Consider the following 27,960-nt stretch of genomic DNA (forward strand, 5'->3'; position numbering starts at 1 on the left):
GGTTGTAGTCCAGTGGACAGCAGGGCATTAACTTACTGTCCCGAGGTCACGACTCCCCGCAGCATCCTTTTTGTTTACACTCTGCATTTCTTCTGTCCTGTGCCTTGGTGTGTGTGTGTGTGTGTGTGTGTGTGTGTGTGTGTGTGTGTGTGTGTGTGTGTGTGTGTGTGTGTGTGTGTGTGTGTGTGTGTGTGTGTGTGTGTGTGAGCCCCGGCTAGTCACTCACTGCTCTCTCTCTCTCCCTCTCTTCACCCAGCCAAAGCCATGGCAGCAGTGCTGGTTAAGAGGTTTGTGTATCCCATTAGGATGATGAAGAGGCCTTTCATCAGTACGCTCCCTCCGGCCGGGCGCTGACAGGAGCTTTACCTCGACAAGCCTCTCAAACACACCGCTCGACATGAGACAGCACCCAGCGAGGAGGTCCCGCGGGCGATGCACAGACTCACTCACAAACACTGCTTTCTCACACACACACACACACACACACACACAGAAGTCTGGAACATTTTGTTGCTAACTTTTCACTTTCAATCTTTATATCCCCATTCCAACATTAGCCAATAGAGTTCAGTGTAACAAAGATGGGAGACAAGCGGAGGCCTGCAGAGGAAGAAGAACTTGACTAATTCTGACTCTGATCTATTTTTAATCAGCACCCAAACGAGGACTAATAGTGGAACGGCCGAGCAGGGCTCCTGTCCAGATGGGCAGAGTAATTTTTCAAGAGAGAGCAGCGAGGAAGAAGAAGACGGTGTACGTGAGGGGCAGAGGAGGAAGGAAAAAAAAGAGACAGGAATAGAGATGAAGAGGACAAAGATGGAGAGAGGATTACAAGCAGGAGAAGAGAAAAAAGCAGTGAGGGAGACAGAGATTGATAAAGACGGAGCAGGGAGAGACGGAGGAGCCACGGGAGCCGGGTTGACCTGGATTCATAGGCGCAGTATTGATTACCTGCAGGATTGAAAAAAGCTGAAGACAGAACTCTGCTAAGAGACTTGATAAATGAACTCACACGCAGAGACCTGGAAAGACAGAAGCAGGTGACAGTAACGCTCACACTTTGAATCTGGCTATTGTAGCTGCTTTGCCTTGAATCTGACAAGATGGAAGCAAGGCGGCCGCATTATCCATCGCTGTGACGGATAATACACTCAAAAAAAATAAAATATGACAGGTATGAACTGGATCTGTGTGTGTGTGCACAAACAGCATTAACAAGAGCGCACATACAGCATATGGTGGTTGCTTGATCTGATTAGATTGTAGTCTGCGTGGGATTTATGGGGCAATATGGAATGTGTACGGATAACATATGGGGGGGGGGGGGGTTTGAAACCGCACTCACATACATACATATACAACTCCAAGGCTTCCCATTTTTTAGTCTGGATTACTCTGCCTCACATAGATTAACTTTGCATAATCTCTGAAAAGGCAAAGACGCTGCATCAAAGACTGATAACACAATTACAGGAAACACAGGTAACCTGCAAACCGCTGCCAGCACATGTAGCCTACATCCCTCTGAACATACAGAAGCTTTTATACTAACAACCTTACAGAGCAACAAAGAGACGAGTTGCTTTAGCATATTACAAAAACTTTTTAGAACAGAGGCAAGCGGCAAGAATGAAGCCAATGCGGAAGGGCAAGATCCTGCAGTTCCTCGAGTGTCCACTAGAAGCTGGTTGCAGGAAAACAGGAAGTCACATACACACCACAGGCTAACAAAAAAAAAAATTACAGCCGAAATTAACATGTTTACAGCCTGGTACAAAAAACTAAACAGGACTGATTAGTTATTGTCATCACTGACACACACTGGACTGGGTGTGAATTTTTTTGAAACGATAAGTGTTAAAGTCTTTCCACATGAGTTTCCACTCCAGGTCCAGAGCTGCTGCAAGGAGGACTCCTTTACATGTTCTTGGTGACATTTCCTTGATTAACAGCAGTTTTATTTTAGAAACCAACCCTAATGGTCACTACCGAGAAGTCAGAGTTAACTTTGGTAACCTAGCAACAGTAAGAAGCGCTGTGAATGGACACAGGCTCTCAATAAAGTAATCTAAAAGAAGAATCATCTTTTTCATCTTACATGACATTACATCCAAGCCCGCTTCAATTTAAACCCGGCTCTCTTCTTCTTCTTCTTCGGAGATCATCGGCACCCTAGTCTGCATGTTTTGTAGTTTGTTTAAGCTGCTTCCTGCCTTATAAAGATGTGATTGATCCATTACCTTCCCTCCTTTACACAATGCTTCATCATTTCATTCTTCACACAAAACCTCTGATTGCAGCAGCCTCTCTCCGTCCTCTAGTGTTTAAAGTGTTGGCAGGTATGGCCGACAGAGGGACAACAGTACAACGCCTTGATTAGCATCGCTGCTCTGGAAAGCGTAAAAAAAAAAGAAAAAAAGACAGAACCGCTTGACCCTCATATGGCCGCGCTCCCTTTAGTTCATTTGTGAAGCACAATGGCAGCCTGTGAACATAAAGGTGTTTATATCTCTCCCACAATTTACAATCTATTCAGCATGACTGCCTTCACAACTTCCATTTTCCACAACAACAAAGAACCAGCGTAAAGCGTGTGTGTGTGCGTGCGTGCGTGCGTGTGTGTGTGTGACCAGGATGTGATGGAGAGCGTGCAGGTGAGCGGCGACTATAATACAGACACCCTGTGAGATATATAAAAGCTATTCTGTTGGTTTGATGAACTACATCATATGCACACACAATAAGAAGACTGGGCCTGTTTGAATAGTTAAGACGCTAGCAGCAGACCAAAAAAGCAAACAGCAGATGATTGATGTGAATAAAATGAGACTGTGTGTGTGTGTGCACAGCTTCTCTGCAAATACACTCAATTTAAGCCTGACACAACGGCTATATGGACTCTACAGCATGCAGACGCTCCTAAACAAAAGAACTATCAGGGACGGTTGTTTTGTATGATTTAGGAGTTTTTGCAATATAATAACTTTCTTCAAATGTAACCAGGAGCTTAACTTCTCCAAAATGAGAGAATATTTCACTCTTACTTTGTTATTTTCTTAAACTCAAAAGACGGCCACAATAGTCTATATTCAATATACATTTAATATCTTTTAGGTTCTGTTTCGGGCTCTTGAAGATGTGCATCACTGTTAGCATCACTAACCAAATAACGCGACGCAAATCACACAATTTCATCGATATGAAACTGAGAATTTCCCCAGACGGCTGCGCTCTCTTCTCCCAGCACTGGAGAGCAGCCCTCCCTTGGCAGCCCTGCAGCGTTCTGCCCCCTGAAGGCTTCCAGAGAGCTGGCCAATCAGACGACAGCAGGCACTTTGGGAGGGGGTTCTTAAAGAGACAGCAGCTGAAACAATCTGTTCCAGGCAGAGGCTGAAATTAGGTTTTTTTGAGATGTGAATCCTGCAAAGCTGCTCTGAGTTTAACAGACTGACAGCATGAGAGGGGGAAAATAATTTATTCAAATCGACCTATTTAGTTTTTTGAAACCAGGCTGTAAGCATGTTAATTTTATTTTCTGAATGGGATGTGCTTCTGCAGCCGGCCTCTAGTGGACACTCAAGAAACTGCTTCTTTTTTCACTTCTGCATTGTCTTCATTTATTCAAACACTTGAGGTTGCCAATTCGTATAAAATGGGATATTCAAACTACGGGAATCAAAGCTGCCGACTCTCACACAAAATCTTCTAAGCACAGACTGAACGCGGTTTGCAAAAGCGTGTTTGAAAAGCGTGCCCTAACCCTGACAACTCTGAGTGAGAAGGGGTTGTATTCACTTTTTGCATAAAAGATTAATTTGCTGCTTGCCTTGACCAGGTCGAATCTAGTCAAAGAGTTTTTCATCTCAATGGAACTTCCTGTTAAAAAAATGAATTCCTTGATTTCAATTTGCTAATTAAATTAAAAAATTCAGAAAGACGACTATTCAAATTCTCTGCTGAAGTATAGGACTCATGGAGTGAAAGTGTTAATCACATTCAGTATTCATGCTGATGTTTCAAAGCTCACACTACTGCCCTCATTATATCAACACAACACAGGGAAATCAGCCAGTGCAAATCAGTAGGTCAGAGGTCACGGCCCTCCGTTAACTCCATATCCCGGGCTTCACAGCTTAATATTATAATACCTTGATGGTCGTGCTTGCACTAAGACCGCACGCTACTCCGGTACAACAAGCACAGCAATCAGGGCTGAATGCACACGCCTCCGAAAGGTCTCCCTGCCCTCGGCCTTGAGCCTCATGTTTCTGCCTCCCTTGATTTCACCTCCACCCCCTAATAGGCTCCTCAAATGTGGCACACGCTGATGCAAAGAGGAGCCGACTATTCTGCACCTGCATATGGAAAAACAACTGAATTTAATCACCAGAAAGCGCAACTACTAAACTACTGAAAGCGCACATTAACATACATCACACAAGCTCCAATCATTTTAAATGTCTGTGTGGAGAACACTGCGAGCGATCAGTGGAGCAAATAAAAAAAACAATGTTAGGAGGGGGCAGAGAGACGCGGGGGGGGGGGGGGGGGGGCAGAGTTCTTAATGAGTGTGAACATGAAAAAAGAGAGAAAGTTAGCCGAGCAGAAGGGGCTATTTTTCTTTTCTTTTTTTGGGGATGGAGGGAGCGTTAGATTCATCATGCCGCCTTGTCTTTAGACTCATCATGTTCTAAAGTTGGTTCACATAACAAGGTGTGGAGATCAATAGCGTCCATTCACTGAGGTGCAGCTCATCTAATCATCGGGTGCTTTGTTGAGGAGCTGCGACACACACACACACACACACACACACACACCTGAGAGCCTCAGGAGGACAGCGAGAGTAATGAAATGTACACTGCAGGCCGGCTCCATCTCCAAGTTTCCAGCAGCTAGCACAAACACCCCCCCCCCCCCCCTCCACTTCTCCTATACGCCTCCCCCGTCTCTCTCCCTTCATCTCCCTCATATAAACAATAAAGCCAAGCTTCACCTCCTCTGCCCTCCGTCTCCTCTCCTCTCCCCTTCCACATGTAACGGGGGCAACACGGCTTAAGTTGCATATCGTGTGGTCCATTAGGAGTCTGGAGGGGTGTTAGGCACCGAGACCAAAAATATCCACAGCACTCTTGTTCCTCTCAATCTCTCTCTCTCCAACTCATTGACTGAGTGCCTCAGGGTAACGGCACAATAAAGCGCTCCTTGTCCCTCCTGCTCCCCGATGCAATTCTATAATTCATCTTAATTGAGAAAAACAAGCAAAGCAGCGGGGTGGGGGGGGGGGGAGCGGTGGAGGGATGTGAAGTGCAGGTCGTGCATTTCTGGGACTCTGAGACTTGGTGTGTATTTTGTTTCTGGTGAAAGGTGAACGTAGGTGCTCACTGAAGCAAAAAGGTATTCACTTTTATCCCTTTTTTCAAAAATGTTTTTTTACTTTTGAGAGGGTATTCTCCCAAATTAGCAAAAAACTCAAAAAAAAAAAACTCATCCCGACTTTACGTCATGACTCAATCGTCCCACAAACTGAATGAATTGCAGCAATATTTTGATAAAGGAACACAAGGGGGATAAAAATGGAGAGAGTAATTTAGACTCTGTGCAACAAACAGATTGAATTTGTTTTTATATTCTGCTCACTGCTGTGATTGTTACGCACAGACTGTGATTTATTCAAGGGTTTCTCATTGCTGAGCTCAGACACACGACTAAAAGAGGCAGATGGTGTTTAAACACTATCTTGAGAATGCAGACTAAACATGACGCCCGCATATCAAATAATTTGTGGAGCAACTTTCAGGGCCAGTATGGCGGCCGCGCTTCCATACAGATGGAGACGCGGCTTTAAACTCCACGTTCAGACTTTTTGATGTACAGGTGGAGGAATTAGCGGAGAGTGCAGGAATGCATGATGAAAGGCTGGAGTTGGATTCAGGACTTTTACACGTTTTCAATCCTGAGGCAAATCTTACATTTCAGTACTAAGACTATCAAAACGTTCAATGCCATTTTTATCACCATGTGTTTCAAAATGTGATCGCCATTATTTTTTATCACCAAAAGCTTTCAAGAACAAGAATCCTGCACACTACTCTTAGCAAAGCATCACCAAATTATTAGAAAGCAAAATCAAAAACGTTTCAGTCCCTCTGAACTTTTGTCAAGTGTGAACACACTTAATAAATTGGTGACGCTTAGCAGGAGTAGAGTGCAGGATTTGTTCTTTAGTTTGTCATCCTACGCGCTTACTTCATGAGATAGTTGTGCAATGAGGATTGTGCTTTTTTCCATTGCAGGAACAAAACTGTGAAACTCTTTACCTTCAATCAGCCGTCTCTCACCCACTATTGATGTTTTTAAAACTCGCCTCAAAACACATTCATACACAATTACCTTTAATTTTCAAAAACCTGTCAAGCACAGATGCATATCTCTGTACGTCTGGTGCAACACTGGACTTAATTGTTACTTATTCTTTCATTTTGATTGTTGTTCTTGTCTGTTTCTACAGTTTTGTTTTCTTTTTTTATCTGCGCTGTTCAGCACATTGGATCAACTGTGTTGTGTTTAAACTGATTTATTAGAGTTGAATGTGCTGCACCTCCTTAAAGTCTTTATATGTGATTTTTTGATCCAGCAGATGTCGCCCTTGAGCACCAGCATGAAACCAAAACAACTCGCGCTGCATTGTTGTGTTAGCATGCTAATGCTAGCGATCTTTATTATGCTGGTATCTTCACACTGCATGTAAATTTACCTGAAATGAGCGTGATCTAGAAACACAGTTAAGCAGTGAGTACAGTATGTTATTCTTCTTTTCTCTAGTCCCTCAATTAAACAACTTTTATACACGAGGGGAGGAGTCAGCCGGCCGTCCGGGCGATGTAAACAAAGTGAAGATAGGACTCTGAAAACTCTGAAAACATCACAGACAGTGGGACTCGGGTGTTACACCCATTGTAGACAGTCATGACTCACAGAGTTATTTTCAGAGGAGATACTTGATTTCTACATTTAAGTGTGAAAAATCACGTAGAAAGACTTTAAAGACCAAAACTTAAAAAAACCTCAGATCTTCGGTCATATTTTAAACAGATGCAGCGAGCATGTCTAAATTTGCACCAAGATGTTGTGAATGTTTCAGTACTGGAAGTTTGCAGATGAGTTTGTGCAAAAGTAGGCAGCCTGCAGGAGTTTGCAAAAACAAGAAAAGACCAATATTGGATGACTGGGAGTTGAACTTTTTGTTGCTGTAATATGAAAACAGATGTTTTAACATTTATAAGTAGAAGTCTTGCTGTTCCCGTGCAGGCTCTGTGCAGGATAAGTGCATGGAAAGGGGGGATTTCCACATTGGCTGCTGAGCATGCTGCCTCACCACAGATCTCCTGGAGAGTACATGTTTTGAGAATATGCAGCATGGTATCAGTTGCGTTTGTTTTTTTGTTTGTTTTTTTTCCGTCTACTCTCCACAGCCGGGTGATATGTAGGGCAGTGGTCGGCAAGTTTTAATCAATTTTTCCAAACACAGGAGCTCCACGGGGCAGGGAGGGAATCCAAGCAGGACAGTAGGGAATGGACGAGAGCAATAATAATAACACAAAATCTAATCTGAATTATGCTCTAAAGAGATTAGGTCGGAATAATCCCCAGAATAAACACAAACGGGGAGGAGGGGAGGCCGCTTGTGATCAAACGCAGGGGAGAGGGAGGGGAGGGGGAGCAGCATCGCCTGTGCGGGGATGTTTTTATTCCTCATGGTGGGATTTGTGTAAAGGTGTGTTTGATTTTTATGTAAGAATGTGTTTATTTTGGGGGAATGAGGGTACGTCTGAGGCTCGGAGGGCTGCTATTATTAAAGGAGAATAAAAAGCTTCCTATCGTGTTGCTCAAACAAAGAGAGTCTCCCTCGGGGGGGGGGGGGGGGGGGGGAAATTCCTGAACAGTTTGAAGCCAAATGGAGTACATCCAGATTTATTAAAACATGTCACTGTCCAGTTATAGGCACACATCCAGATATCTATAAATAAACCCATTATCCATTTTGGGTGCAAATAATATAAAGTTCAAACTGAGTGTCTTCTGCTGCTTTTAACGTTACAAAACATGCAGGATTTTAAAGTCAATGAATCAGAGTTTAAAGTTGGAGACATTCACAGTTTGCACACAAACATGAGGACCTTCACATCAGTGATTTCAGGGCAAGGTTTAAGCTCTGCTCCTTGAGCTGTGTCACACTGATTTTATGCTCCTACAAGAGGACGCAGAACTTTGCTAAGTAAAAGGAAAACGTTTGACATTTTGGCGCCTGACAACTTCAAGGATGATGACAAAGACTCGAGGAAGCCACAACATTTTTAGAAACTTCATTTTAGGTGCATTGACAGCGCTAACTTTTACTGATTCTGAGAAATGAATTAGCAGGATAGTGAGCTAGTGGAAATGTCCGTTTCATCATCTGGGAAATCAGTTGCTATAGGAACATCCTTTTCTTGGAATCGGTTGTAAGATACTTTAAATCTTCGGGAGCTGGTTTCCTTGAATGTTTTTAAAGGTGGTCTTAATGATCTGAAGGCAGAAACATCTGACTGTAGATGTTTGAGCTAACTCGTATTGTTGCTGATGACTTATGACAGATTCTGATGAACGGTTCTTTTTGTGATTCCTGTATTTATGTTCATTGCTGTGTGTTTTTATGTCTGAAACCCTGTAGTTGTGCTGCTGCCTGTCTCAGCCAGGAAGCTCTTGTATAAGAGATTTTTAATCTCAATGAGACTTTTTCCTGCTTAAATGAAGGTTAAATAAAATTAAAAAAATCCCTTGTCATTGTCGGGCTGGACAGAGCCAGGCTAGGTGTTCTAAGTTACACTTCACAGCTTACTCTACTTCACTTTTGGCCAAAGAATAGGAGATTAGTATTGATCTTTTTTTCGAGTATGTTGAACTATTCCTTTAATGCCATCCATCAGAAGCAGCGTTGTATGAACCTTGTATTAACATGTTGATTTGCAGGTTTTACTGCAGACTCTCCCTGGCCGTCCTGCTGCTGACTCTGTGTGCGCAGGGGTTCAGGGATCAGAGAGGACGGGGGCCGAAGCAGACCTCGAGGTCAGCGTCCGTCTTTCTGCTGAGCCGGTCTATTGTCCAGCTGCTGCATGGCCGCACCACTCCAGGTCTATTCACAGTCTATTCATCAGCCTCAGCTAAGTGCAGCGGAAGACCTTGGCTCTATTGTCTGACGCCAAGTCAGTTTGAGCTGCAGCAGAATGCTCACTTCATCTCCCAGAGAGTTCAGAGAAACAGTTAAGTCTCAGAGAATGGGGGGGGCGGATTTACACAAGTTAAAAAATAAAAGACCCGTTAAAACACATTCAGGCTGTCTCCAGCTCGCAAACAGAGAGCTGCTTGACCTGCGGGACCTTTTGCAGAGTGTCAAACCACACCCTATGACCTCTTAATGCTTCCCTTAACACAACATGCAAACACACACAAAAAAAGAATCCACAAATGGGACATGTTTGGCTGCATAATAAGTGATGAAATGATCATCGATGAAGATCATGACTGCTGCAGTTTTTACAGGCTTACTACTGCTACAGATGACGGACTGGAATTTGAAAAGAAATATCTGTCTGTCGTTTTAGTTTGTGCATTTCATACGGTATAGCCCTACAAAGAAATGCATCAAAACATTTGAATTATCTTGTTTCTCCTGTCATAATCAGTACACTCAATATTATGCTCGAGATCTCAACTTCTCGAGTTTATCTTGTGAAAAAAAGTGAATGTAGCTGTAAATAAACTCGTTATCACGGGTGAGCCAGGGTTATTATCCTGAGAAAACGAGACAAGTGAAGATCTCAAGAAAACACTGGAAATGTTGTAATCACAGGAAAATGATGTAAAATAAAATGTTTGGATGTGTGTCCGCTCTGGGCTTCTGTAATGAAGCACATCTGATGTCATCTTTTTGTTCTTATCGTTTAAAAAAAATGGAATTTAGCCTTAGACATCCGATCATACAACAATTTTCTACACTTTAATCTTGTGGTTTTTTTTGAATACTTTTGATTGATACTAACTTTTTCACCGAGAGATCAATCTATAAAGTCTGACAGTTGCACCTTGTGGTGTACGGCTTGTTCACACCTTTACATGAAAAGTTAAAAACATTCTCACATCTCTGGTCTTTCCTTTGAAAATGAAACATGTGGAGCACGGAACGAGTAGTGGCTGCAATGATTACGGCACATCGGCACCCAAATAAATATTTTAAATGTGAGGTATTGCATGCTATAACAAAAAAAATCTCGACCCTCGTAAACTACCCTCTTAGCTTCAACACCTAGTTTACATTATGTAAGCTTGCAATAGGAGCTAGCTTGTTTGGCATTTCTCATATGTTGCAAGAAGGCAATAAGAGGCAATTAAAACATAACAGTGCACAAATGAGTAACAAGAGACCCCGTGGCATTGCTAGCAAGTCTGGCTACTCCCAAAGAGAAGGAGGAAAGTGTACGATCATGCACACAAAACGGCCATATCGCACTCAGTGAAAAAAAGCCATCTGGAGGCATCAGCAGAATTAAGTCAGAGTGCAATGACTTTGTGGTTTAAAGTGCCTCCAAAGAGACCCCCCCCCCCATTATTACCTTCCCAGAATGCAAATGTGCTTTTGGGCCAATTAGAGGCAAGAGCCAATACCAATGTAAGCCCATAAAAAAATCCACCCTTCCACAATCATTCAGCGATGTGACTCATGGGTGAGGTTGGAACGACGGCCTGTAAAATGTGTCATGATTATGAGCCCGTGCTTAAAAAATGAATGGAGGAGCTGTTTCGTTTCATTCCCACGGTGCTGGAGCGGCGCCCTGCATACGTTAGTGTCAGTGCTTCTAATGAAATAAATAGACCTGTGATAGTACTTATTAGGCCGCCGTAAGTGGCAGGTAAAAGACAAGGACCCTGCGGCGGATCAAAGGCTGTTTAATGTCTCTTTTTCAGATCTCTACCTATCAAGAGGTATTTAGGGGGGAGAAGAGGGGGTTTGCTTCTTTTTGTTTATGGAGACAGACGCCCTCATCCTGGATCTCTCTTTTGTAATTACACGCCACCGAGGACCTTCATTCCTCTCCTCTTCACAGGGAGAGATGAAAGACGGGGAGAGACAGAGGCATGTAATCGCTCCTGTGACTGAAGGACAGGGGGAGAGAGAGAGGAGGTGAGGGACGCAGAGAATGGAAGGACAAAAGGATGGTGAGTGGTGGAGGGGGTTTTTAATAAACCTCTCTTGTTTACAGAGTCTCTCCTACCTCCACTCATTTCGCTCGCCCTCTCTCTCACACACACAAGCAGCAGGCTTTGACTGAGGCGTTCATTATTCTCAGAGTTGCCAGGTTCCTCGCCCTCAGGACAGATGTGTAAATTGTTGTGCTAATGTAAAGGCCCACTGCTGAGAGCTTTTGAGGGAAGGAGATTTACACACTCACCACCACTGTGTAACTGTCACTCACAAGCTCAGGCTCACAGGAGCAGAAAGACGGACGCCGTTAGGGACAGCTTCTCAGCAAACACACACACACACACACACACACACACACACACACTCTCACCAGACCATGCGTGTGTATGCAGACATGCATTGACACACACCCTGGTCCTGACAGAGCCGTGGGAGGATGTTGACATGCACATGTAAGCGTTCTATTTCCTTCTGCCATTCATGGTCTCCTAGCTTCAATTTAACCAAAAAAGCTCTCTCCCCTCTTTTCAAAGGCCTGAAGCTCTAATCTGTTTCTTAACGCTGTCAAACTACCATGTTTCTCCATCTCCATTTACTCTTAAAAAAACATATGGGACAAACACCAGAAAAGCACCTGTTAAGGATCTCCCTTTGCTTCTGAGGTGAGGCTGAAGTGCAAGTCTGAAGGGTCATTGTGTGGTTTGTAAAAATAAGATTGTCAATCATGATACCAGAATTTTAATTGGATCAAAAAGTCACACATTCTTCCTTTAATATCTTATCCAGAGAGAAATCTAAATGTAGAAATGCCAAGGGGAAGCATTTTATTCTACATGTGTAAATATTCCTCTCAGTCATTAATCAAAGTAAAGAGTCAAATGTTTTGCTTCCCAATCGTTGGAAATGTGCTGCTTTTGTTTGTCTTAATGTCATTTTCCAATAATTATCTTTTGTTTTAGACGGCTGCTTTGACAAAAACAAGCAATTAGAAGGCAGCACCTCGGGCTCTGTGAAAATAATGAGCAATCCCAACTACTTCCAGACGTTCAAAAGACTTCACAGCTGTAATTATAATTCTAATAATTACTATTGAGCCGTTGCATTAAAACTTTTTCCTGCTCTCTCTCTCTCTTTTTTTTTTTGTCCTGCTGGTTACATCCCTGCGGTCTGCACGACACTGGGTGATGGACTACCTCTATCTGTCTGTCTGTCTGTCTGATGGCATGGAGGATCCTGAGGGGGTTTTAAACAACCCATCTGTCTGGGAATCTGCCGCGCCGTCTGTGTGTCTGCTGCGCCCCCCCCCCCACTCTCCACAGGTAAGTCTGTCTGTCCCCGTGTGATCCGTGTTTCTTTTATTAAGCCGTGGAAGAGCGAGGAGGGCAGGAAGCTGGCAGCAGCGTGAAGGTGAAGCTATAGACACAGAGACACCTCTCTCAGTGTTTAATGACCCGCTATAACTACACCTATTCATCTCCCCGGGCAGAGCAGTGAAACGCCGTGGAAATGCTCCTCTGCTGCTGAACATATTGCATCACTGCTAAGTCAGAGCTCTCATAGCCGGTACGAGCAGGAACACATGAAACATGCTTCTCCTGCTGCTCTTCAGGAAACCTTCCTATGAGGCTTAGTATGTGATTTTTCACACTTAAATGTAGAAATCAAGTCTATCCTCTGAAAATAACTCTGTGAGTCATGACTGTCTACAATGGGTGTAACACCCGAGTCCCACTGTCTGTGATGTTTTCAGAGTCCTATCTTCACTTTGTTTACATCGCCGGGATGGCCGGCTGACTCCTCCCCTCGTGTATAAAAGTTGTTTAATTGAGGGACTAGAGAAAAGAAGAATAACATACTGTACTCACTGCTTAACTGTGTTTCTAGATCACGCTCATTTCAGGTAAATTTACATGCAGTGTGAAGATACGAAAAATCACATATAAAGCCTTTAAATAACACTTTGAAGGTGTTGACAGAAATTGCATAAATGTGGGAGGAGTTTAGCATGACGATGTCAGAGAGGGCATAATGGGAAAATACTGTCAGCCACACCGCTAGAGCTGTCATGAAACCAGGAATTTTAAATCCTAGGAATCCACTGCTGTTGAATTTCCTCATATGCATTATCAAAAAAACATTGCAAGAAAACTCCTGCACACTGTCTAAACACCAAATGTTGCCAACATTTAAGCAGATTAGACGGTGTGCGGGAGTTTGCTTGCAACATTTGATGGATTTATTCCTTCATACATTAAGCACCTGCCTTAAGATATACAGTAAATGTGATTTTTCTCAAGCTTCTGCCTTCTGCCCTTTTTTGATGCCATCTGTCCCTACAGTAACAAAAAAATATATCACGGTAAAAAAGAAAATTTTGACAACTAATCAATTGTATACCGGATCAATACATTTCTTTAAAGGCTGTGCTTCACTTTTCTGCTGCTGCATCCTTACATACACACACACACATACACACACACACACACACACACACACACCTCCTCTTGTGGCTTTTGGGGGATTGGAGGCGAGTGAAGCTGAGCAACAGCAGCAGAGCAGAGACACCCGGAGTTAATGAACCCTCACCAGTCAGCATGGCTGTCCATCTGCTTTCATAATCCCCATATACAGCAGGCCAACCAGCCACACACACACACACACACACACACACACACACACACACACACACACACACACACACACACACACACACACACACACACACACACACACACACACACACACACACACACACACACACACACACACACACACACACACGCACGCACAGTCATCCAAAATATCCGACTTGAAGAATGGAGGCCGAACAAGTGCTTTATGAGCCTGTGTGTGTGTGTGTGTGTGTGTGTGTGTGGGGTTTGTGGGGTTGCAGAGGGAGGACGGGGGGCGGGGGGGGATGGGGGGCGGGGGTTGATGTGTCCATTATAATGCCTGCATGCTTTAGCCCGTCTCAGCTAATCTATGCGGAGTGGCGCGGAGAGGTGAGCCTGAGGTCGGCAGCCGGGGCCCATCTGGTCAGCAGCAAGGTAAGTAGCTTGAAAAACACACACACCCGCTGACTCACTTGATGCGCGTGTGTAAGCTCGTACACAATCTAACCTTCATTTACATGCAGGTAACATCTGCCACAGAAAGACCACCAGACGTCGTCGTCGCTGCTTCACAGTTTAGAACCGAGTCCTAACCGACCGATCGGCTGCTCATGATGTCTTGTGGCACTACACCTGGCACGGTGACTGAACCAGGAGGATAAACCAGGTTTCCTCCTGTGCAATCAGAGCGGGCCTGCCAGAGTGAGAGAGAGATGGGTGTGTGCGAGAGCCGAGCGCTGATTGGGGACTGGGAGTGCACCCTGCACCCCCCACTGTTACCCATGCAGAAAAGGGAGTAATACCTTACTTAACACGGCTGGCTTCCCATCAGCGTGCACACATCACACACACTCACAAACCAGGTCAGCCCCTTGATTAAGACCTGCATCCAAGGCCCAGAACTGAATCTGTTCTGTGTGTGTTTGGAGGGCTCCCCAGACGTCCAGAGAGTCCGGAGGAGAAGCATTAAGTCTCAGAGCTAAAAAAGACACGTGGAGGAATTAAAGGGCGGATGAGGGCAGATCTCAAGTCTTTTCACTTCTTCTTCTCTTTGCTGTGCGGTTGTGATCCAAGAGCATGTGAGCAGAAAAAGGGATTACCTCCCCCTACTGTGCGTGTTTGTATGTGTCTGCATATGTTTTTGCGGATAAAGTGGAGATACTGCAAAGTGGACTTTTTTTCCCCTTAAGTAGGATCTTTAAAAGGGAGAAGAGAAACGGGGAGAGGAGAAGGACAAGAAGAGAAAATGAAAAGGAGAGAATCTGGATGTAGCCCTTGTCGACTTCTTGATTAAGTGCCAATCACAGCTCCATCACGGACAGAAGCGATGAGCTTAAAGCGCTGGACATGCTGCTTTTAACTCCATGTCAGTCCCACAGCCTGCATTAAATAACACAGTAACCCCACTGCTGACATGCGGCCAATCACACAAAACCCACCAATCCCCCCCCCCCCCACTCTCTACACAAACACACTCATTAAGCATCATTCGCCTTGATTTGAAACATAAGGGAGGGGGAGAGACAAAAAATTGTAAGTTGTTTGAAAGTCCTGCTGTTGCCATAGCTGCGTGCCATGCAGACAGAAGGACGCGGGATCATTTCCGCTCTCTCTCTCTCTCTCCCTCTCTCTCTCTCTCTCTCTCTCTCTCGTGCGGAGATATGCACACGTTTCGCTCAATACGCCCGTCTCTCCGGGGAGGTCTGTGTGTCATTCCCCTGCTTTAGACACACCAGCTGCTGCGTGTGCGTGTGTGTGTGTGTGTGTGTGTTAAGAGCGCCCCATCACACCTCGCACAAGCCCCCCAGTGGCAACCCACATCCACTTACACACAGGCATGACAAAGCTCCCCTTCACTCCCCTCCTTTACCTACCCACGACTAACCCCAGCCCCCCCCCCCCCCCCCCCCCAGCCCCCCCAGCCCCCCCAGCACCACATTCATGAGCAACCCCGAGGGCAGATGGGACCCTAATAAGCGTTACACTCAGAGAAATGGGATTCTTCACACTGCCTTCTAAAGAGCAATTCCCAAACTCCGCCAGAGAGAGCTGCATTGGAAAAAAAAAAAATTACTGATGGAGTGAGCGAGATATGGATGACAGAGGGGTTGGTATATGTGAGACTATAAAGCTATAAATACGCCTGATGAGACTATCAAGAGATTGAGAGGAAGAGGAAGGGGAAATGGGGACAAGTGACGGCAAACTTCTTCATGTGGATCTGTGGGGGGGAGTGTAGCTTTGTGTGACAGACTCACAAAAAAGAAGACAATATAGCACAAACTGCGAGCGCCTTTTTTCTAATGCAGCATATTTTTCTCTCTCCTGGTGGAAAAGTGTATATTTAAAAACACACTTTCAGTAGGATTTCACCCCCAGTTAGACGAGCCCACATGGCAGACACAAACTCAAGCATGAACAGATTGGCTGTGGTCTTATAAGCTCTGATGAGTGGACTTGGCTCAACTGTGTTTTCAAGACAAAAAAAAAGCCTCCGCTAAGAAGATGAAGAGGAATCTACATGGCCTGAAAAAAAAAAAACTCCTTTTTTTCCCAGCGCTGGACACACGCAGAGAGCTGGAACCACAGCACAGCCAATCAAGCTTCGATTCTGCGTCTGATCCTCAAACCACTTTTTACCATGTGTGTGTGTGTTTGTGTGCAGAAGTGTTCATCCAAGGGTGGGGGCGGGTTGTTAGGGGTCTAGCGTGACCCCCTGTAGTGAATCCTGATCCTATTGGTCACGATGCTCAGAGTGCTGCTGAGATCTTAAATGAAAAATTCCTGCACTCGCTCACTCGCTGCTTCAGAGAGTGACCCAGCAGGTCTTCCGCCATTTAATGCAACCTCTTCATCATCATCAGAGGGCGGGGCTGCAGTTTCAACATGTGTGGGTGTGTGTGTTAGTGTTGGTGGGTGGGTGTGGGTGTGGGGGGTGTTGTAGTTTTGATGTCAGATGTCACAATGGATGCTTAAGGATATCAATCAAGAAGAGAATCGGGTAAATCAGTGTCGGGGAGTAGTGGGTCAACCGGTCTCTGGTTACATTATGCTGAAGCTGGCTGGTAGTTTCAATACAATCTGATTTCAATAGTGATTTAAAGAGTTAAACTCCTTTCTTAAACACTTTTCATCCATTTAAATACTGGAACAGCGACCGACTGAAGGCCATTAAAGAGTTTTAGTGCAGTTTTAGTCCACTGCACAGCTCCTACATGTCACCTTTTGTACATTTTGTGTTTTTTATATTTTACATTTTTAAATTCTATTTTATATATTGTAATATCTTCTTATACTGTATTATTTAAGTTGTTTCTAGTTCTGTTTTATTCCTTGTTAATTGTTTAGCACCAATACACAAGTCAAATTCATTGCATGTGTAAATGTACTTGGTAATAAACCCAGATTCTGATTCTGATTCTGATTCTGAGTTTGCAAAGTTCAGTTTGATTGAAGTCAGATACGAAAAAATACAGTTTTATTTAAAAACAAAATATAATATGCTTTGCAGTTTAGTCTGAATAAGCCTGTGTGGTATTGCTTTATATATAAAAGTCTTGGATCTGAGATGTATTCCAGTTAGCTCAATTGTGTTTTGGGTGAAAGTTTCTGAAGTTTTAAATCAGAATTTGCAAAGTGAGAGAGTTCAAGTTTTCATCCTTCATGAGTAATAAGTATTGTCTGGAAGCAGGGAACTTTTGGACGCTTTTATGGAGGATATTTGGCAGACTTGTGTTGTGTAATGCAACAGGTTTCTGTCTGTGTGGGGCGCCGGGGGACTAGTGCTTAGTGTGCGCCCCATGTGCAGAGACTATGGTCCCTCATGTCATTCCCTTCACTCTCTCCATGGTTTCTGACACCTCCCACTGCCTCGTCTCTAAATGTCTGACTGTGACGCAAAGTATACAATCACAAAAATGAATTCCCTTCCATGTTAGAATAAATGGGAGGAACTTTATCCAGATATAAGCGGTCAAAAAAAAGAAGCGAGCAGCATCTTTGCATCATGTCTACATTCTGTAGTAATCTTCTTCCTGAGCTCGAGAGTCGCATTTTATAACCAGGATAAAGGGTCAGTCAGTGTTTGCACGTGTTTTACTGCTTTACGCTGCTAAATCTATTGTCTGGTGTCGTTCATGTTTATTATGGTCTGTTGTTTGATCTTTATGTGAAACTTTCACGCTGCAGCTGCAGTCTTGTTCCAGAAGATATTTTTATATCTCACAGGGAATATTCCTGGTTAAAATAAATGTTAAAAAGATGAAAAACTGAATCACATTCCTACAATTTAACCTGTTTTTAAAAAATGATTTCTATGCTTTTATTGTGGAGGGTTTAGACAGTTTATAGATTAGGAAACAGGGATGAGAGAGTGGAGAATAACATGCAGCAATGCGTCGAGGGCGGGACTCAAACTCCTCCTCCTGCTTTAAGGAATAAAACCTTTCAACATGGAGTGTGCACTTTAACTCTCAGACTATCTGCAGTCCTGAATTCTGCCTCTTTTTTTAAAACGAGTAACTTGAAGACTTTCTTTCATATTTCTGAGTTTTGATCTCCACCTGTGCACGAGTGGTTATGCAACACCAACACACCTCTACAAAAAGAAGCACAGAAACACACACATTCACACAAGTAGCTCCTGTGAAGTTGTGAATGAGTGCTGAGTGTGTGTGTGTGTGTGTGTGTTCTCCTGCTGCCCCCCCCCCCTCTTTTTACCCCACACAAAGGGGGCAGAAAAAAGGCTCTCTGGAGTCTCCTATTCATCTAAAAGCACAATGGAACCCCACAGAGGTTTTCTTCCTGTTTCCCTGTCTGCCCCACCCATCTCCCCCACACAGGGGCAGGATGGAGGAGTAGGGGGTACCCCGACCTGCCCGCCCGCCCAGCGGCAACTCAGCTCCCATCTGCCACTGAAACACTCCCTCCTCCACCCCCGACACATCCATCCATCCATCCATCCATCCCCCTCTCTCTTAATCCTGCCTCAACTTTTCTTCAACTCCACTTGCTTCAATCTTTTTGTGTGATCTTTAAAGAATATTTCCTCCAAAAGGTCATCGGCAGAATCAAATTCATTTTGAGATTACCGTCGTACAAAAACAAGTTTGTCCTTGGGGGATAAACAGCTCAGTCAAAAAAAAACAAAAAAACAAAAACATTTTACATTTCAATCACTGATGGCTTTGATGGCTGCACGCGTTGAAACATTCCTGCATCTGATGACAGTTTTAATGTGAAGGCACACAGGTAGACGCCATCTGGTGTGATAATAAACAGGAGAGGATTTAAATAGCTTCACTCGGGTGATGATCATCAGCGGTATATATTTACACTCATTTAAAATAACCGAATGAACGAGGGCTCAGCGTGTATCGATTCAGTCATTACTGGAAACCATCGGAGCATATTGTCTTCACAGATGAAAAATAACGAGCGGTGCTTAAAAGTAGATTCATCTCCGAGCTCTGCTGAAACTTTCCTGTGCTGATAATTCCTCATAGTCAGCTCCCTCTTTCCATTTACCTCGCTGTGCCCTCCTGCCGAGCCCCCCCCCCCCCCCCCTCGCTGGTTTGCTGCAGATTTATGGTCCGGTCTAACATGCACCATATTGGCAAAGCATTAAACATGTCTACTCTTAATACTGTGAGCTCTCTCCATCGATAAGAGCCTTCATAAAAACATCCCCCCCCCCCACCGGTGGATTTGTGGTGCCTCTTTTTTCCACTTTCTCCCTCCTCGACAACATCCTCCTCCTTTTACCACTTCTTCTTCTTCTGCACATCACTCGCATCCTCTCCTCTCGTTTCTGTCCCACCTATCTCCCCCCCCCCCCCCCCCCCCCCCCCCCCCCCCCCCCCCCCCCCCGCTCACCCTGCCTCATTGTGTGTGGCCCGTGTGCCGGAGGTTTAATGACGCTTGAATGCCACACTGCTACGGAGTTTTCCCCTCTCTGCTCTTTTCTCATAAAGGATATTTAAAAAGCCATGCCCCCCGAGATCAATCGTTCTCAATGTGTCTCTCTCTGATCCAGCTCTCATCCATCTCCTCTTTTGGGTGTTTTTCTCTTCACTTTTCAGGAAAGGGTAGCATCACCCTGCATCACCCACATCCTCTGCAGAAACCCCCCCCCCCCCCCAGGCTGCAACTAGCACACTTGCTCTGGCTCCCTGTTGATTTCAGAATTGATTTTAAGATTCTTTTAATTACTTTTAAGGCACATGAACATGGGCCGGCCCCTTCTTATATTTCTGAGCTTTTAACCCCTTATGAACCAGTCTGACATCCTCTACTGGCTGTTCCAAAGTCCAGGCTAAAAACTAAAGGGGACTTTGCTGTCAGAGCCCTGAGACTTTGGAAACAGCCTGCCAGAGGAGATCAGACTTGCAGATTCAGTCCCTTGTTTTACATCCCTTATAAAAATGCTTTTACTCTGTGATTTCGGTAATTGTTCTTATTTTTATTTCATTAGTCTGATTTTGTTGTCTGCTTGTTTACTCTCTGCTTGTTGTAAAGCACTTTGTAACTTGTATAGAAAAATGCTTTACAAATACAGTATCATTATCATTCTCTTTAATCCACTTTATAAATGCCTGTTGGTACCCTAAAAACCCTTCACTGCACCCCCCTGCACCCCATCCGGGTCAGTAACACCAATGAGAGCCCGAGCAGCTGTTCCTCCTCCCACTTCTTTTCTCCTTAGCCGTCTCTGATGTCAAGAGTTTGAGCATCATAAGCACATTTTAAATATTAACAAAGACCACTTTGCACGTATGAATAATACAGCAGAGAGGGCAGCGGCTGGCCAGCGATCCCATCCCCGAGCCGCCTGACAGCCATAAAACTAATGCACTGCTGCGGGGACTGGATGTGGCCCGGGTCTGGTCTGCAGGACTCGCCTGAGGAACTAGTCTGGCCTGTGGCCTGGCCCAAAGAGGGCTGCCCTGTCTGCTTATTTATCATTGTGTCCAACCCACCTGTCCACCACGTCTCTTGCAGATGCAACAGCCCGGCTGGCATCGTTCTTGTTATGACTACATGTTTCAGAGACGCTTTAATGTAATCTGACGTTTCAATCTGTCGAGCGTCTTTTGAAGCCAAATCTCCCCGTCGCTGTTTGTTTGAGGTTAGCTTTGTTGTCACATTCCTTTCTGTTCATGCATCTTAAATTCATACTTTTGGTTGTGGGAAAATTACAGTCCTCCCCCCCTCACCAAACTGTGGAGCAGAGCAGCAAATATTCGAGTTTACTTACTCATTTAAAGGGTTTTAAAATGTCTAAAACTCTGATACTCTTTTTAATACCACATGTTCTAAAACTAGATAACTTTCCATATTCTAAAGATCGATCGTACTGGATCATATTAAAGTCTTTATTTGTGATTTTTCACACTTAAATGTAGAAATCAAGTCTATCCTCTGAAAATAACTCTGTGAGTCATGACTGTCTACAATGGGTGTAACACCCGAGTCCCACTGTCTGTGATGTTTTCAGAGTTTTCAGAGTCCTATCTTCACTTTGTTTACATCGCCGGGACGGCCGGCTGACTCCTCCCCTCGTGTATAAAAGTTGTTTAATTGAGGGACTAGAGAAAAGAAGAATAACATACTGTACTCACTGCTTAACTGTGTTTCTAGATCACGCTCATTTCAGGTAAATTTACATGCAGTGTGAAGATACCAGCATAATAAAGATCGCTAGCATTAGCATGCTAACACAACAATGCAGCGCGAGTTGTTTTGGTTTCATGCTGGAGCTCAAGGGCGACATCTGCTGGATCAAAAAAATCACATAGAAAGCCTTTCAGCTGCTGCAAGAGAAAGAAAGAGAGCAGTTGTGGTTCTCTCAAATTCACAGGTCTGCACATTTCTCAAGTTTTTTTGGGAGTCTCATAAAGATCCATAAGTCATGTTGATATCTGTTACAAACATTCAGAGAGCTGCGGAGGAGACAATGTCTAAATTGCACATTTTGGTTTAGGTACAAAAAAGAATGTGCCCAAAATATTTATGCAATTAATGCAGTGTGTGGAAGTTGACTTACAATTTTTGCTACTTAAAAAAAAAGACATTTCCTGGTTAGAAAAGGACTTAGATATTGTTTGAGTTTGTATCAAAGTTTAAAATTCTGGTTTGCTGACAACCCTCGCTCATATCTGAAAAGTAAAGAGCGAGTCTCCTTGTAGCCCGCTGCTCTGTTTTTTTGGGATTCTTACACTTCACACAAACGAGACAGCACTTCCTAGAAGAGTGTCACTATTCATCCAGCTCTCCCTGGGAGTGTCTGACACGCTACGCTCCCTAACTCTGAACACGCCACTGCTCCGTCGCCCCGCTACTTTCACCCTCGCTCTCCTCCTGTTTGACCTCCCAGTCTCCCCCTCCCCCCCTCACCCCAGCAAAGCGCTTACACTGGGAACCTGCTCGCCTCCCCTTTTAATCCTGAAGTGTCACCATCACTTCCCTGTTTGTCTGTTTTCTGATTCAGATTAAGTCATTAATAATGACACAGAGCAGGAGTGGACAGCGGGGGTAAGTTACTCCAGACAAGTGTTCCTGGCAGTCCGGGGTAATTAATGTGTTTGTCACAACACAGAAAGAGAAGCACCACCAAAAGCAGAAATGTGAGCTCAGCAGCACATCCACAGAGCAGCCGGAGACCCAGACAGGAGGCGAGGCGGCGGGCGGAGGGAAAAAGGTGCACGCACAATGGGAGAGAAGATAAATGCAATCTGTCTGTCTCATCATGCATTCCTCTAAACATATCTCTGCATTCCTCTCTGCCAGACGGAGCACACTCAGCTGAGCTCTGCTCCTCTGATCAGGACCTCCAGGGGCAGTGCCACGTTTTCTTGGCTCCGTGGAAAGACACCACATTGGGCCCCCTTCACCACAGCCAACCCTGTGATACTGCTATAACCACAAGTCCATATCATGAAAGACCCCCAAGTCTCACATCTAGAGGAAACATCTTTTTTGGTAAGAAAGGAGCATCGCAGGAGAATAAGTCAATTAAACTCAGCATTCTCTGCGTTCTCAGGACCTCTTTATGCTCTCTGTCCCAAACGCTCTGACAGAAATTGGGAAAAGGGGCTTTTGGGTACTCTGCACCCTCAGTCTGGAATCTGTTGCAGAATGACTTAAAGCGCAAGGAGCTGGAGTCCTGAAATGTTTTTAAATCTAAAATGAAAGAAGCTGAGTCTATAGGATGTCAATGTTTTAGCTCGGCTGTTTGAAAGACTGATTCCCAGATATGACTCATAGATGGTTCTATTTTAATCCAAAATGTTGTGTTTTATAAATTGTACTTTGTCTTTCTTTGTATTTCCGTCTGTAACTTTGTGTTTTTGCTGCTGTCTGTCTCGGCCAGGTCTCCCTTGAAAAAGAGGTTTTTAATCTCAATGGGACCAACCTGGTTCAATAAAAAAAATAAAACATTACAAGCAAACTCCTGCACACCGAGACGCTGCCAATGTATTTGTGAAAATCTAGACAGTGTGCAGGAGTTTGACTGCAGCTTTTGGAAATTAAAACAAGACATTGTCCAATATTTGGTGAGAAGCTGTGATCGATTCTTACTCACAGTTCGACAACTCGACAAAAGTCACGTTTAAGTCTCTTACAAACAGACAGCGAGCAGGGGAGGTGACACTGTCTGGATTGCACAAGGCAAATATGTCGGAATTTAGGTAACGTATGTGTAGAATTTAGACAGCGTGCAGGAGTTTCTTAGCATTTTTTGATGACTACAAACAAATTGCTCAATATTGAGTGTCAAGGACTTGAGTTTTAGTTCTCATGGTACTGCAACAGGCGTCAAAGGACTCTGATTTTTACTAGTGTTGCATCAAAGGTAACAACCTGGTATTGTGATTACTTCAAAAAACATTGTGTCGCACACTTAAAAAACTTGTTTCTAAGCATCTTAAAGAACCGATTACATCTTAACTTTGACAGTTATCAACAAATCCAAAAAAAACTAAACATTAACTTCAGGCCTTATGAGGGCCCCGTCCTTTATTGGGACCCCCCCCCCCGAGTCCTCAGTCCCACTTTTTCCCCCCACAGCGACACCAATGAGGACCTGACTCCAATCCTCAATTGTTTTTTTATACGAATGCTCCTCATTTCTCATGCAAGGATTTCAGAATGGTCCACATTTTTAATAAACCTAAGCTGCTTTTCTGCTCCGCCTGTTCAGTGAATAATACACACACACATACAAACACATACACACACACACACACACACACACACACACACACACACACACACACACACACGGGAACCCTGGGAGGTGTGACAGCGGCTCTTACTGGCCTTCAAAGAAACGTTGACAGTCCTGTAGCCTGTCACCGTCCCTGTGTGTCATTACCTAAAAAAAATATGGACGTCTTCCCCACATTCTTGTTTTGGTTTCACTCATTGTTGTGCGCATTGTTCTTTTTTTTTTTTTTTTTTTTTTTTTTTTACTGTAAATGGAGCTTAATCCACAATCCACTAAACCCTCAGATTTCTGTTCAATCTGATCTGGCAAAGGCAGGGGAGGGGAGGGGAGAGGGGGGGAGACTAACTCCAGGCACAAATACCAGCAGGCCACACTGAGTTTAATCATTCATGTAACACTAAAGACGGCCTGTGTCACCTTGCTGTCCAGGATTTTGTCCCCTCACCTGCACTGTGACATAAAGTGATTTCATCTCCATTAAGAGTCTTTGAAGGCATCCATTCTGGGCTCTCCCTCTGATCAGAGCCTGCTCTGTTCACACTCACACACTATGAAAATAAACTATGTACAAGTAGAAGTGGTTGATGCCTGACTGAGAGATTTCAGTATTTCAAGCTGAGAACAAGAGTCTCTACATTTAGATTCAGTATCTTGCAATGAAATATGTTTTTTCTTTACAAGAATTTCTTTCCCCGAAGCACCTCCATCTCTGTCTTACTTTTTCACAAAGCCTTTTCTTTAAGCCCAAGAAGGCATGGAGCAAAAAACCTTAATTACTCCCTGCTCACCAGGGGAGTTTGATTTTTCCGCTCCAAGTAGAAAAGAAAGCTCTGAGCTCGGATCTAGCTGCTACTGTAAAGGCTGGAGAGACTGCGCTGTGGTTGAAAAAAAGTGCAGATCAGCATGAGACCTCAGACCTCTGCACTGTCAGGTATGCAATATAATCCTAGGCGTTGTTTTTTTTTAGTTTCCCATAGTGGAGCAAAAGTTGGAGCCTGATGCGTCTTTTTGAGTAAAAAAAAAAAGTATAAAATCTGCTTTTTGGAACTCATCAAAGTAAATACATACAGAAGACTGAGTGTATATCTGTGCGCAAAGCGTAAATGGCACATATTTCTGAAAGATTCAAGTCAAAATCAAGGAACTTACCAGTACCAGCCACGACATGTCCCCCAACCAGGAGGAGAAGAACCAGAGGAGCGAGGCATGGCTCACGCTGCACCCGAGCAGAGAGCATCTTTTCCGGCTACGCCACTTGCCAATCGTCCCGGGTTGTCCACGCAGCGTAACCTGCGGCGCTTGAGACACAATGAGTGGCTCTTTTTCCCAAAAAAGAGTCTTCCACCCCCCCTGAAAGAGTTCTCGAGGAAACGTGAAACAATTAGTCCAGTATCTGATGCTGGAAATCGTTGTTTTGACGCAAACAGATTAAAACGCTCAAATCACATCCATCCCCGAGCGGCGACTTTAACATCCGACAAAAGGTGTCATGTCCGCGCGTAATCAAAGTTTGAGCAGGTCCGCAGATATCAGAACTTGTGGATATAAAAGAACAAAATCTCGGGGCTATTCCTGATACATTTCATTTCCAGCCGCGCTCGAAACCTGCTCGAATGGCAGCCATGAGCGCAGAGCCGAAAAGTCACCAAAAAGTTTGACGCATTTCAGCTCAGCATTAAAAAAAAAAGAAATGAATTGAACCAGAGAGTCCCACACTCCCAGCGAAGAACAAACTCGCAGATTAAAGCACCGCGGGGAGATGCTGTCAGGTAGGCACGTCCGCTGCAGACAGGGGCTGCTCCTGGGTTCTGCTGCGTCCTCCGGAGAGGGTTAGTCTTCTTATCTCGTCCCCGGTCCGAAAGGTGTAAACAAGAACACGGGGGGAAACAACGCGGAGCACAGTGCCCAGCCTCCGGACTTACCAGTCCCCCCGCCTGGCCAATCACATACCGACCTCCTCCTCCTCTCAGAGTGAAGGCTGAACAAGTGAAGGTAAGGAAGGAGCAAGCGAGGAGGAAATAGATGGGAGGGGGAGAGATAGAAAACCCGGACAATTGCGCGCAGCAGCAGCAAACTCTGGATTCACTTCATCAGTTTCTATCTATCTATCTATCTATCTATCTATCTATCTATCTATCTATCTATCTATCTATCTATCTATCTATTTATCTAACTATCTATCTATCTATCTATCTATCTATCTATCTATCTATATATCTATCTATCTATATATCTATCTATCTATCTATCTATTTATCTAACTATCTATCTATATATCTATCTATCTATCTATCTATCTATCTATCTATCTATCTATCTATCTATCTATTTATCTAACTATCTATCTATCTGAAATAAATATAAATGCAATAACATGAGATCCCTGAGATCTGCTGTCCATATGAATATTCTGATCTCCTGTGGAAAGCTTTAAATATCTTCTGTCTACACTACAAGTCCAGCAGCAGCTCTCTGGATTTATGAGAGCACATTATTATAAACCTGTCACTCCAGCATCGGGTCAGATTTTTTTTACTCCCTCTGGCCACAAGAGAGCACCATTTTCATAACCGAGTCTGCGGTGATCTTCAATGAGGAAGAAGACGCCGGTTTTGAATTTTCAGCGGAACTCCTCATTATCATTAGAGCTGCTTCCTGGAGTCCTGTGTGACCAGGACGGCGCTGAGGTGGGTGATTGGTGAGCAGAAACCACAGGGGGGTGATGAGCACTCATCTGAAGCTGCATAATGGTAGTGCAAGGTAAGGACATTTCAGGTTTGACAGAGGCCTATAAAGATTTGGTGGTGCTGGTGGTTTTGGTAAGGCAGGAAATCTCTTAGCACTTTTCCTGAAGTGAACTCTCATATCTAACTGCTGCATCCTCTGTGAGTTTTTGCTCATGTTGCCTCGGGTCATGCTGATTTCCTTTTCAATTACAAAGACATCACTGTTGCTGTTGTTGTTGATGTTGTGGCTTGTTGCTTTAAATGCATCGCTTCCTTTGCACCTCCCACACGACACTGAAGTTTGAAAACAAGCAGAAAATTGCTTTCATTAGCCGGGAGTGTGATGTACAGATGGGTGACAAGATTAAATGAAAGGTAACATAACAAGTGGAATTGCCTCTGTACAGTGGATGGTTTGATGAAGATGAAAAATAATGTAAATCTTCAGAAGCAGACGTGTTTCCAAGAGTTGTCGATGACTCGGGCTGAGGTCAATGTGTTTTTTTGTTCTTGTTTCATGTTTAATGTTAAAGCTGCCTTCATTTCATTTAGCCTAACTTAATGACTCTTATTTCAATTGAAGTCTGACAGGTTCAGGACATTGGGTCATTTTTGGGCATGTAAGATCGTGATAAATTGATTCAAAGGTGTCAAGATTCACATCGGTGCTTTGAAAAATGAATTGCAGTAACATGGTGAGCGTCAGCAGCTGGAGAGCAAAGATTTAGAAATTGAGGATGCACCATCGTCTTTTAAATCGGAGGTGTGGAAGCATTTTGGCTTCCCCGAGACAGCAAATGAAAGAAGTGAGAAGATAACAGACGAGACAAAAACTGTGTGCAAAAGACAGAGAACTACACAAATAACACAACCAACATGATGCAGCATTTAATCAACACCACAACGAGAAGCTCCAATCACCTCCACTTGTTGAGAGAAAACAAACATTAAAAGTCCAAACCACACTGACAAGCGGGTTTGAAGCCCCTAAATGAATCTTTTTCAGTCATCTTTTGTCTACAGTCTCATTTTGAAAAATCAATCCTGAGAGAATCGTATCATGAGTTGAGTGAATCATTACATCCCTACTTATTTTGTGTGTTTAAAAACAAAGCAGCAGTTTGGACAAAGTGGAGATTGATTAGAGACACTTCA

General features: G+C 44.0%; 1 protein-coding gene across 1 annotated transcript in view; it reads right to left on the reverse strand.

Moving 5' to 3' along the window:
- Nucleotides 1-26,037, reverse strand: part of unc5b (unc-5 netrin receptor B) — a 73,808-nt gene extending 47,771 nt beyond the window's left edge. The window contains 1 exon segment of the mRNA XM_065959793.1: nucleotides 25,229-26,037. Coding sequence (XP_065815865.1) covers nucleotides 25,229-25,316 — 88 coding nt within the window. The 5' untranslated portion in view covers nucleotides 25,317-26,037.
- Nucleotides 26,038-27,960: the final 1,923 nt, after the last annotated feature.

Source organism: Labrus bergylta, chromosome 10 (genome assembly GCF_963930695.1).
Source record: "Labrus bergylta chromosome 10, fLabBer1.1, whole genome shotgun sequence".
Taxonomy (NCBI): domain Eukaryota; kingdom Metazoa; phylum Chordata; class Actinopteri; order Labriformes; family Labridae; genus Labrus; species Labrus bergylta.